The sequence below is a fragment of the Sapajus apella genome, unplaced genomic scaffold, assembly GCF_009761245.1.
Source record: "Sapajus apella isolate SASKATOON/1434 unplaced genomic scaffold, GSC_monkey_1.0 scaffold21, whole genome shotgun sequence".
Classification (NCBI taxonomy): domain Eukaryota; kingdom Metazoa; phylum Chordata; class Mammalia; order Primates; family Cebidae; genus Sapajus; species Sapajus apella.
The window spans coordinates 28,867,882-28,881,088 of record NW_022436961.1 but is presented as its reverse complement, the minus strand read 5'-3'; the positions used below and the strand labels follow the sequence as shown (position 1 = coordinate 28,881,088).

The following is a 13,207-nucleotide window of genomic DNA, read 5'->3' as shown; positions in this document are numbered from 1 at the left end:
GTAGTGCAGTGTCACTTGATGTTAGTTTTCTGCTCTATGAATGACAAAAAAACTTTTGTTAAAAATGTTTTATAAGTCTTTGACTTAGTATTTAGTAAGGCAAAAATGAAATTAAGCACTGTAGAAAGTATTTAGAAATTAAGTTCTACAAATTTGGTTCCCATTTACAACAATTTCATTAACAGATATCGAGTTAAGTAGAGATAAAACGTATCCAATACCGTCATGACAACGGTAAAAAGAAAAAAACTCTAGTATCATTTATAGATTGTGAAATTCTTAATAAAACCAATATATATTCAAAATATGTTCATACATAACCAATACCTCTCCTTCTGCATGTAAAAGAACACTTGTTAAAAATAATTAACAAAAATACCAATAAAACAATGAAAACCCATTTTGTTTCACTGTGCCTAAAGGTATGACACAAAACATTGGCTTTAAGAGGTAGGTTAAAAAGAAAAAGAAAACCAGATTCTCCATTCTTTGTCACTTTTATTCAGTAGTAGGTTTTTTTCCCCTTATTTTCAGTGCCAGACACGGCGAGGAGTGATTACAGCCAACTGTTATTCAAACATTTGTTCGCAACATGTACCCCCTTTATACCACTGACCCCACACTGACTCATTTTGTGTGCTTTCATTCTTTCTTTTTTTTAATATACCACCACCAAGACCGGGTGGAGGGGCAAGGGTAAGAGAGATGAAGGGGAGGAGTCCAGGAGGCCAGAAGAGGAGGAATGCTACAAGCCACAGTAAGAATGAGCTGTATTTAATTTAAAAAAAGGGGGAAGGGGTGTACCCCACAAATGATACAGTAATGAGGATACACAATTAAATCCCATAGCATGACTGAAGGCTTTCACTGTGTTTGATGTCATCACAATGGAAGGCATAAAAAGTGGAGTAAATCAATGTTGATACAGTCCAATCTAGTCCATTAGGCAAGATGGTGCAAGAAGTCATTTAAATTAAAAGTGCCCTACCCTTACCTAAATGGCTAGCAGACATGGAGAACACCACAGTGATGAATCCACAGAGCTTTCTCCATGTAGCTATAACAATGTGTTGTCGAATGGCACACTGTCAAACACTGGAAAGGGGTGCCACAATGGACCTCTCTCTTATAGGAACGAATGCTAGATTCAACTATCTCAACTAAGCAGGAAGTGGGTTCTTCTGCTAGGAATGCCAACCCTAATTCACTTTGTCTTGAAATATATACAGATTGTTTGTAGTAGCTACAGCAATGATATTTTCCTTGGGGTGCCAGGCTGTGTGAAGGATTTTCTTATTGAAGTCTAAGCTGTCAACACTTATTTCATCTTTCTTTCGCTTGCCGCTTGCACAGACTTTGCGGGGTTTCAGAACCGTGCGAGGCTTATTGTTTTCCCGCGATGCTTCTAGGGTTATGTCTCGCTTTGTGTTTCTGTCAAACATTCTGAAGAAATTATTGTAAGATCCAGTCATGACAACACTGTGAAAGTAGACAGAACACTCAATCAAACAAGCAGAACAAGAGTTTGTTTTTGTTTTTGTTTTGGAGATGGAGTCTTGCTCCTTTGCCCAGTCTGGAGTGCAATGGCACAATCTTGGCTCACTGCAACCTCCACCTCCCGGGTTCAAGCAATTCTCCTGCCTCAGCCTCTTGAGTAGCTGGGACTATAGAAGCGTGCCACCATGCCTAACTAATTTTTGTATTTTCAGTAGAGACAGGGTTTCACCATGTTGGCCAGGATGGTCTTGATCTCTTGACCCCATGATCCACCTGCCTCAGCCTCCCAAAGTGCTGGCATTACAGGTGTGAGCCACCATGCCTGGCCTCATTTTACTTTTACCACTAAAAATATTTTAAGCAAATATTTGTAGAAGTATCAGTTTAAAGGGGTGGCAAAGTTTTTAAACTGCCCAAGACACTTCCTTATCAGTTCTACTTGCCACCCATTACTGCTCAACATTTACTAAGCATCCTCGCAAACAAAACTTTGTTAAGTCCGAAGCTCTTAATAATTTGGAAATGGTCTGCTGCAACCACTGCTTGCCACACAGTTCAAATTATTACTGTAAACAAGGATTGCCGGACACTGGGGAATTGTTCAAAGTACACATGATTATCTATTTAGCAATGTCAATTCCAAAAGGACACTTGACAATTTTAACCAACCCCTGAAGACAATAAAACAATTTCTTTGAAAACGGTTTATGTAATTTAGATTGACATCCCTGTATCATTTGAGTTTGTGAAGTTTTAATGGATTAGGACACCTACTCTGTGGCTATTTGAAACTTTAAAAAGGTATCAATTAGGCCAGTGTTTCTGTGGCATTCTTGCCAAAAATGTACAGCCCGAATCTAATCACAAGGAAACATTCTATAAAATAACCAGCCTATGTTCTTCAAAATGCCGAGGTCACGAAAGATAAGGAGACTGAAGAACTCTTTCAGAATAAAGGAGACTAACAAAAGATGACAACCAAACTCTGGATTGGATACTCAGCTAGACTGACTCTTCTGTACCATAAAGGACACAGTTATAGTAACTTGTGAGCTTCAATCGGTCTGCGGATTAGATGGCAGTACCGCATCACTGTGAGCGCTGCTTTGGATGCTACACTGTCACTATGTGGAAAAGGGTTTTTGTCAGGAAATACTCATTCAAAAATTCAGGGTAATGAGCATCACGTCTGGCACACAAGTTGTGTGTGTGTGAGCACATGTGCGTGCACCTGTGGACAAACATAGCTATAAATAAAGGGAGAATAAACCATGTGATACAGCAAACAGCAACAGGGGAACCTGGGTAAAGGCCAAATGAAGAGTTCTTTGTTATTCTAACAAATGTTCTCTAAGTTTGAAATAATTTTAAAAAAATTTTAATATTAAGGAAAATAAATAATTTCCTTCTGATGACAGAACATACAATCGCTAATTATCCGCTTCAACAATACAAGGAAGACCTAGTGGTAGCAGTGCGTCACATCCTAGTTCAGGAGCTCTCTTCGCATTTCTTAATCTTTTTTCCCTTCTTCCCTTTCCTTCTCTCTTCCTGATGCCTCAGGTTTAGTAGTACGCTCAAAGGCAATGTTTGCTACCAATAGAGCTCTAGGTTTACTAGTCCTCATGTCAAAATCAGGTAATTTCAAAAGCCAGATTTAAGAAAACATTCTGTAAGTTCTGTTATCTTCTGTAACATGTAACAGCATGAAACCTGAATCATATTAAGCTCTGTGATAAAGCTGTTGTTAAATACAGTATCTCTAATTACTTTAATTCCAAAATCATGTTTTCTTTTACTACTTTCTGTTCTACTGGAACACAGTGGCAAACAGACAACTAAAAGACTCAACGTAAGACTTACTTTATCTTTAAAAATGGTAACATTTCACTAAAAAGGAATGACACTATGGCAAAACTAGAAATGATAAAAAGCAAAGGTAACTATTCCTAATATTTTAACCATATATATTATGGTTAACATAATACATACATAACATACATATGCATTACCACTTGTATGGGGTGTTAATGTAGCATTTGGAAAACTTGGTGCCTCTAACAATCCAAATGAATTACCTGCCACCTGAATGCTTCCAAAACAGTTTAATGGTGGAATAACCACCAAACTGAAGCTTCACCATTTTAATGGTTGGCATGTCAGAAATGTGATCTGGTTCATAAGAGAAAGAAATTTCTAGACATTTAAATAATTTAGGTTATCTAGAATTTGCATACTTTTATATTTACTAGCAAAATACAATGCTTAATTCTTATCTGCCAGTACTGCTGTGCTGTATCTAAGATTACTAAATTTATTTCAAGGAATTCCCAGGGACGAATGAGGTTAGGACTTAGAATGAAATAGTTAAGTTTCTTTTCTCTAATAAAGTTCATATTTGAATGAGAGGTTTGACTTAAAATCAATTACCTGTCAGACCCATTCCAACAACATTCAAATTTGTCAAATATGCAGTCATTTTCATACAGTGAACAGAGTTTACTTCTGAGGTATTCATGCACCTATGGAAAAAATACAAACATACCGAAGTGAAATTAGGAAAATTATTTAACAAGTCCAAAGCACATAGAGACACACACACACACACACACCTTTTAAACTTATTAATCTCAATCTTCTTAGTAACAATAAAGGCATTTTGTCCTTTTACCAACACACAAGCCCTTCAGGGAGGCACATTTATTTACTACTGGTATGATGAGGGAAAACTCCATTCTGGGTGTGACATGCATGTCCTTTATAAGTCTGAATAAAACATTCAGGCGAAAAAACACTTGAAAATTACACAGGTAAGAGGCTAATAAAAGAACATTACAGCAATATCTGAATATCACTATTGTTGGCTTTCAATCCATTAACTACTGATAGCAACACTGAAACTGTACCTATTTCTATTTTTTTTTTTTTTTGAATCAGAGTCTTATTCTGTTGCCAGGCTAGAGTGCAGTGGCGTGATCTCGGCTCACTGCAACCTCCATCTCCCAAGTTCAAGCGATTCCCCTGCCTCAGCCTCCTGAGTAGCTGGGGCTACAGGCGCATGCCACCATGCCCAGCTATTTTTTTTGTATTTTAGTAGAGACGGATGTTTCACCATGCTGGCCAGGATGGTCTCAAATCTCCTGACCTCATGATCTGCCTGCGAAAGCCTCCCAAAGTGCTGGGATTACAGGTATAAGCCACTGTACCCGGCTACCTATTTCTTTCTTAAATATCATTTTCTGGACATAAATTTAACTGAAGCTTGTCTTTTCAATTATAAATGCACATGTTTGCATAGCATACCCATGCCTTGGTTTGGTGATAAATTATATGGTTATCCTGGGCATATCTATTTATCCTAGTTATAGATATATGGTTATCCTAGGCATATATTATTACAAATTTGATAGTATCATATATTACTTATAAATGAATCTCATATTTAAAAAGTAGTCTGAGAAATATGACGTATTTCAACATTATTAATTACAAAAGTTCCAACGTATTTGCTGTAACTCAAAAGGAAAAAATAAGTGTCTATTTCACCATCTTTTTTTTTTTTGAGACGGAGTTTCGCTCTTGTTGCCCAGGCTGGAGTGCAATGGCGCGATCTCGGCTCACCGCAACCTCCGCCTCCTGGGTTCAGGCAATTCTCCTGCCTCAGCCTCCTGAGTAGCTGGGATTACAGGCATGCGCCACCATGCCCAGCTGATTTTTTGTATTTTTAGTAGAGATGGGGTTTCACCATGTTGACCAGGATGGTCTCGATCTCTTGACCTCATGATCCACCCGCCTCGGCCTCCCAAAGTGCTGGGATTACAGGTGTGAGCCACCACGCCTGGCCTTCACCATCTTTTTAAGGAGCTACTTAAGGAGAAATGACAGAAACGAGTAGGTGCCTTCTAAATGTTAGAATTCTCTATTCTATATGAAACAATCTAAACTTATTTTCAGTGTCCATTTTAACTTTAAATATAGTGGAATGATTCAGGCCATGTCTGTGACATTAGGTGAAAATCTGTAATACAGAGGAATAACAGCTCATGTGGGGTTAGCATGAAAAGGGAGCATGTAACACACACACAAACACACACACACACACACACACACACACACACACCAGATAAAAATACCCTTTAATCACACAAAACTAAGCAAGATGCTGGTACAAATTCAATAAAAGTAGTTGTATCTATATATAATACATTTGCCTATAATGTGATTACTTTTAATCACTGTGATTATACGTAGAAACGTAGCAAATCAGGTAAAATTAGGTAGATCATCATAATTTAGCAACATTTTAGGATGCATGTTACAGGGTTTCTCAGTATACATCAGTATGAAGGTAAGGTTCAAATCAATTATTCTCAATGGGAATGAAATGGTGGTGAGGGTAACTGGGAGATGATATATCAATCCTGGCAGTTACACAAATAGAAATCATTTCTCAGTATCCAAGAACCCCGGGTATACCCAAATCTGCAGTTAGCCCTTCACAGGTGAAGTTTTGGCCCTCTATATATTTCAGGGATTTGCATCCCTCAAATAGTGTATTTTCAAATGTTCATTAGCTGGAAAAAAAAACTGTGTATGAGTGAACCCGTGCAGTTCAAATAAATCCGTGTTGCTCAACAGTTAACTATCCTTTGAAAGCAAAGCAGTATTTTGTCTTTTTGGCTTTTGTTTCAGTGCAATATTTATTCTGAAATTTCACATATCAAATAGAATCTTGGTTTATGTTTGTGAGAGGATTTAAAAGTTTGAGAAATGTACTTCCAAGTTTATTGAGAATATATAACATGACTAAAGTATAAGTATGAATTAGAGTGACTTCAACACTGCAGTCTAGGACCTAGCACAGGTTTGTGCTGGCCCTCACCCTGTTCCAGGCTGTGTACTTCTTCATTCTCTTCTCTGTTTGATGTAGTGGACATGGATCAACAGCAGTGGCTGTCTGATAAGAGAATCAAGAACTGACAACCAACATCAGATAGACAACTCCTAAAGCCATCTGCTAAGGCTTTCAAGCCCTTCTCCTTTAGCAGAAGACAACAGTTATCTGCCAAAAGGCAGAACACCAGTCCATTTGACTTGGCACACCAAGTTTAATCTCTAGTTCAACTACTCCCCCAACCTGAGCAGGTGCACCTCTACTAGGACTGGCCACTTTCCCCAATCCCCTTCCTGCCCAGAACTTAATGAAGGGTGCTCTTCCTTCCTCACTTTAAATGTACATAGTGGCAGGAAAAAAAAAGTCAATACTGAACCAAATGGGTAGCAAAATCACACTTTAACTGCAAAACTCAAGAGACGACACAACCTAGGTAAGTATACATACACTTAACATAAGGAAAAGCAACATACTTATAGATCTCTGAGGGAAAAGGCCTAATAGTGAACAAACACCATACAGGGATTAAAACCTAGTTAACAAAATCCTTCTCTATACAAAGTAAACAGGGTATATGCTCATTGAAAGAAAAAACTGCAAATACCTGGTATGTTTCCACAGGCCTGTTTTCCATATTTAAGTCCCAAATTTTGACTGACAAATAGTCTCTAGTCATCATATATCGACCACTATGGCTGAATTTTACATCCGAAATAGAGGAGATGATTTCGGAAAAAAATGACCTGTTACTGGGATCTTCAGGTTCTTCAAACACTAAAAACAAAACAAAACAACACAAAAAGGGCAAAGTGTACAATATTCTGGCTTGGACAAAGTATTTCCTAAACAACCATTCACAAACTCCCTACAAGTGAGATAAAATGCCAGGCTAATAAAGAACTGAAAAACATCTCTCTGGCTAGAATTCTCCTGAAAGCTTTTTTGGATAATTGAATACTGAAGTTGAAGATGCACAAGTATGCCATGTATTTCCAGACTCGTGTGACTAATTTAGAACCAGACTCACCTGGGACTTCTGACTTCAGTGCACCAGGTTTACTGGCATATACTGACTGCCTATATCACCATGAGAAACACACCATCCTTGCCCATCAAATTCACACCAGGATTTTATTTTCTAGCAGCCAGGTAAAATTATTTTGGTAACAGGCATGTATCAATTTGCATGAGTTAATATTCAACAAGACAAGAATATTGTATCCTGAAGTTTTTAAACCAAAGTTATTTATTTATTTATTTTTAAGCCAAGGAAACCTCATCTCAGAAGCTCAAGATAGGAAGGGAGGAATGAGCTTCTTCCTAGGAAGCTCAAAATAGGAAGGGAAGAATGAGGGAGGATGGGAAAAAGAAAGGAGCAGCTCTACTTGAATACAAGGTTAGAGAGCCCAACCACAAGTTCCCAAAGAACAACAACATTCCACAAGAAATCCATTTCTTGGCAATCAACAGACATGCCCTCCAAGAGAGCTTAACTACGTGCTTCTAGGGAAAAATCTGTTATGCCTCATGAGAAGGGAGGCAGATTACCAAGGGTACAGGTGGCTCTGGACACAGGTTTAAGACTTGTAAACCTCTGTAATTACACTTACCATGTGTGAGGCTCACTTCAGACAAAGAGAATATGTAATCATTTTACGGAAAAACAAACTTACAATTTAATCATTTTAAGAAAAGAGAAACTTACATTTAGAATGTCTATCACAAAGGGCAGATGCCCTCATGTCACAGAGCCGAATAGTTCCTTTACTGCTGCTGTATACAAATGTGTTACAGCTGTTTGGATGGAATTCCGCTGCTGTAATCACCTCTGTTAGCTCTTCCATATTGGCAGGCTTGATATCCACAATGTCTAGATAGCATTTTATTAAGGAATTTCCGCTTAGAAAAAAAGGGCAAATATAATTCTACATCCCTTAAACCTAAAATCCACTCACAGACCTAAGCACAAGTATTAATTCTGAATTGCATTCCCCTCTTTTTGTGAGTATAAATTCCAAAGGGACTAAATTTTTTTTTTTTTTTTGAGACAGTCTTGCTCTGTAGCCCAGGCTGGAGTGCAGTCGTGTAGGCTTGACTCACTGCAACCTTTGCCTCCTGCATTCAAGGAATTCTCCTGTCGTAAGCCTCCCAAGTAGCTGGGACTACAAGCACATGCCACCACGCCTGGCTAATTTTTTGTATTTTAGTAGAGATGGGGTTTCACCATGTTGCCCAGGGTGGTCCTGAACTCCTGTGCTCAGGGAATCTGCCTGCCTCCACCTCCCAAAGTGCTAGGATTACAGATGTGAGCCACTGCACCCAGCCTGGGATTAACACATTTAGTGCTAAAATCTACCTAAATGAACAATCTCAGAATAAAACAGGCAAGTTTTAAATCATTGTAGCAGGGGTTCCCAACCCTTGGGCTACAGACTGGTACTGGTCTGTGGTCTGTTGGAAATTGGGCCGCACAGCAGGTAAGCAGCGGCCAAGCAGGCATTACTGCCGAAGCCCAGCCTCCTGTCAGATCAGTAGCGGCATTAGAGTCTCATAGGAGCTGAACCCCATTGTGAACTGCACATATGACGGACCTAGGTTGTGTGTTCCTTATGAGAATCTAATGCCTGTTGACCTGGGGTGGAAGTTTCTTCCTGAAACCATTGCCTGACCACCCCATTCTGTGGAAAAATTGTCTTCCATGAGACCAGTCCCTAGTGCTAGTAAGGTTGGGAACCACTGATTTTAGAACACAGAGGTCTGTCCAAGCAGGGCACAGGTCTCAGAAGCCATAAAGATTGGTGATACATTTATCTTCATAAACAGTAAACAGTAAGAGAATTCCAAAACAAAACCCTTACGAGGGTGAAAAAGGAAAACTGCACCACGAACAATAGAGTTAATTTACTTAACACAAAGTGCTTTAAAAAAATTAATATATGGCTGGGTACGGTGGTTCAGGCCTGTAATCCCTGCACTTTAGGTGGCCAAGGTGGGCGGATCATGAGGTCTGGAGTTCAAGACCAGCCTAGCCAACATGGTGAAAAACCCTGTCTCTACTAAAAATACAAAAAAAATTAGCCAGGCATGATGGCACATACCTATAGTCCCAACAATTAGGGAGGCTGAGGCAGAAGAAATGCCTGAGCCCAGGAGGTAGAGGTTGCAGTGAGCCAAGATTGCGCCACTGGACTTCCAGCCTGGGCGACAGACTAAGTTTCCATCACAAAAAAATAAAATAATAATAAAAAAATAAATATATCCAGTGGGGAAAAAAATAGAAAAGAACAAAAAGAAATATAAATGTCTGATGAACATGAAAAGATGCTTATGTCTATGATGATTACAGAAATGCAAATAAAAACAACAAAAGAGAACTCTGTCCCTCAGAAGACTGGGAAAGGTATAAGGAAACAGACTCTTATACACTGTTGGTAGAGTATGAATTATGTAAAGCTCTGTTAACTTTTCAAGTAGTATCTATTTGTACAATACAGTATGTTAACAGCATTAACAGCTGCTGACATTTGCCAAGAATTTTAAAAAACCTAAATACATAAATATACCTCTCTATATGCATGTATTATATGCATGTGTACAGATACTTATGTTTATCGCACATCTGTATATGCACAGAACTTGAGGAGTACAATATAAACAATAAAAATGAGGTCTGGAGAAATTTTTTCAATAGAATATTTTTTATTGACCCAATCATGCATCATGACTTGCACGAATTTCTTTTTCTGTTCTTAATGAGTATAATAAAAAATTCAAATTACAATAGTCCATAATTTGATTAGAAGAAAAAAAAAATTCTTTTTTTTTTTTTAGAGACGGTGTTGCTCTGTCACCTAGGCTAGCGTGCAGAAGCATGATTATAGCTCACAGTAACCTTAAGTGATCTTTCTACCTCAGTCTCTTAAACCACTGGGATTACAGGCATGACGTACCATGCACAGCCCTCACAAATCTGATTTTCTAAAATAAAAAGCTAAATTACAAAAAAGTTCCTATTTCCACAGATACAATAGACAAATTCCTTAAAATTCCATGAATCCAATTTTTAAATCAATACATTATGCCTTTATGTTTAGCAAATAACTTTCTCCAGTATTCTATTACTCATGTACAAAGAAAAAATAAGATGCTATACATATATAGAGAGACTACAAAAATGAATCAATTCATGAAGGAGAGATGAAATAAATTCAGTATAAGCACAACATGCCTTCTTCACCAAACACCAAAGAAGAAAACCAAATGGATACTAAAACTCCTGTCTGTAATTTCCAGATGCCAAAGATTAATCCGCAAATCATCTGCAGATAAGTATGTTTCATAATCACTATTAATAGAAATTGAGTTGATGTGATATGTATGAGCATTGGCAAATATTCTTCGTGGACTGGCCTCAACCATTAGATCCATGGGCCTAAAGACTGGCACCTGTCAATAAGACACATGAAAAACAGAAATTACATAAGGCTCAGTTTCAAATAGCAATTACGATTCAGAAAACTTCATTTTAGTTTTTGAGAACATAAAATAGAACAATATTACGTAGATTTAATTTCAAAAAGCAACTGATGTTGATCCTTTCAAGTGTTGAAATGGGAAGAAGAAAAATGAACAATGTGGATAATATATCTCTTTCACTGGTAGCAATACTAGTATAATTTGAAGTTCTTAGTTCAAATTTCACTTGAAAGACATGTCAAGCTAATAAATGTTTATGGTTTAAAATAAAGAGGCTAAAAAGAAAATTAACCCATAACATGCAATTCTTGGTAATTTTTTAGCTACAGCTAGAAGATTTTATCTATATCTACTTTTTTGATTTCCAAACAAAAGTTACCTTGAAACTTGACCTTGTAATAGCTAACATTACAAACCTGAGACTGAGTCTGATGACGTGAAACATTGTCTTGTGTTTTAGTCCTGCGTCTGTCCCTGGCCAAAGTGAAACCTCTATGTAGGTCAGTTTCTACGTTTCAATAAGTCATTCAATGTTCTACCTGATTACAGAACTACTGGGAAAGGGGAGACAGACTGTAATTATTTCTATTCAAGCTCTGGTCAGGGTTTGGGTTACATAATATGAACACAAACACCATCTGTGACTGTTTTTCCTTATGTACTTACTCGTAGTGTAGTAACTGTAGTAGGATCTCTATACCTTCCATCTTCCTCTTTCAAGTTATACCCTTCTGGTCTTTTGTCCCTTTCACTGATTTTCCACAATTTTATTGTTTTATCTGGGAAGAAAATAAAGAAAGTCCTTAAAATAAAAGGGTAATACTGAAGAAGAAGAAAACATTTTAAGGCATTTAAAATATGCTATTCCACATTTCACCTAAAATAATTCCATTAAAAAAACCCCCTAATCTGACTTACTAAAAAATTTCCTATTATCAGCTGAATAAAACCATAAATAGAAATAAAGAAGAAAGATCACAAATTTCTAGATTAACAGCACTTATATAAATTCCACGTGACAGTCAAATCAAGACACAGCCAGGTCTCTATCCCTATCCCTTAAAAGTAATTAAAGCTAGAGGGGAAAAACTTCATATGCATGTGTGGTGTATGCAAACACATATGCCTATACATACATGTAAACATATACTCATACATGCTCAATAATGAATTTTTAAAAATTTAAAGGGAACAATGAAGTTGATTAAGACTGCCTGTATGTATAATCAAAATAGTAAAGCTGGTTTCCCTTGCTCTCACTTCTTAGCAGATCCTGTCAAAGACTCCACAGAGGCCTCCAAAGGACTGGATGCCTCCTTTTTTAAACCTTTCCCCCTTTTATCAGAGTTCATAAAGTAGGAAACAAGGACTGTAGAAAACTGGCTGGTTAAAGGCATACACTCCAAGTCCTTCAAGACGGCAAATTCCTGGGTATCAAGGATGTATACAATGGCATCTGTTTAAAAACAAACTTTTGTTTTACAATTTAGATTTACAGAAAAGTTGCAAAAATTGTAGTGTATATCCTTCACCCAGTTTCTTCTGTCAACATCTGTTTGTCAAAACTAAGACATTGACATTATACATTACTATTAACTCAACTATAGACTTCATTTGGAGATTTAGCCAGGATTTCCACTAACACTCCCTTTCTGTTCCAGAATTCAAACACTACTACATTTTAGTCATCAAGTTTCCTTAGTCTCTCTGCTTTTAAGTTTCTCAGACTCGCCTTATTTTTCTTGATCTTGACAGTTTTGAGTAGTGATGGTGAGGTACTTTGTAGAATATCCCTCAACTGGACTTGCCTGTTTCTTCATGATCAGACTGGGACCATGGGTTTTTAGGAAAAGAACAGAAAGGTGAAGTGACTTCTCACAGCACTGTTCAAGGGGATACATAGTATCAACATGACTTACAGCTGGTGGTGTTTGTTAACTTTGGTCATTTAGTTAAGATACTGTTTGCCAGCCTTCTCCACTATACAATTACTCTTTCACCCTTCCCATATGCTATTCTTTGGAAGTGAGTCACTAAAAGTCCAGCCCATACTTAAAGGGAGAAATAAGTTAAACTCCTTGTAGGGAAGAGTGTGTATCCACATGTTATTTAGAATTCTGCTGCAGGAAGCATCCCTTCTCTCCATTTATCCATTCAATAATTCATTTATATCACTATAGGCTCATGTATATTGATTTAAAACTGTTATAATCATAAAATACCATTCTTAGAGAAAAGCATCACATTCCTAACGATCTTTCATAAGCAATGGGTGTAACAAAATTGTTTAAAACAGTATATAAAGCCATTTTATAAAACCAGTTAAAAACAACTGAGAGA

The 13,207-nt window shown here is 37.4% G+C and overlaps 1 protein-coding gene across 3 annotated transcripts in view; it reads right to left on the bottom strand.

Annotated features, from left to right (window-relative positions):
- Positions 1-478: 478 nt before the first annotated feature.
- Positions 479-13,207, bottom strand: part of PPP2R2A (protein phosphatase 2 regulatory subunit Balpha) — a 77,389-nt gene continuing 64,660 nt past the window's right edge. For all 3 annotated transcript variants that reach the window (XM_032288568.1, XM_032288570.1, XM_032288569.1), the window contains 6 exons: positions 11,534-11,646; positions 10,660-10,837; positions 8,097-8,261; positions 6,996-7,165; positions 3,928-4,019; positions 479-1,479 (listed from right to left, as the gene is read on the bottom strand). In XM_032288568.1, coding sequence (XP_032144459.1) covers positions 1,200-1,479; positions 3,928-4,019; positions 6,996-7,165; positions 8,097-8,261; positions 10,660-10,837; positions 11,534-11,646 — 998 coding nt within the window. In that variant the 3' untranslated portion in view covers positions 479-1,199. The remainder of the gene's footprint in view (positions 1,480-3,927; positions 4,020-6,995; positions 7,166-8,096; positions 8,262-10,659; positions 10,838-11,533; positions 11,647-13,207) is intronic.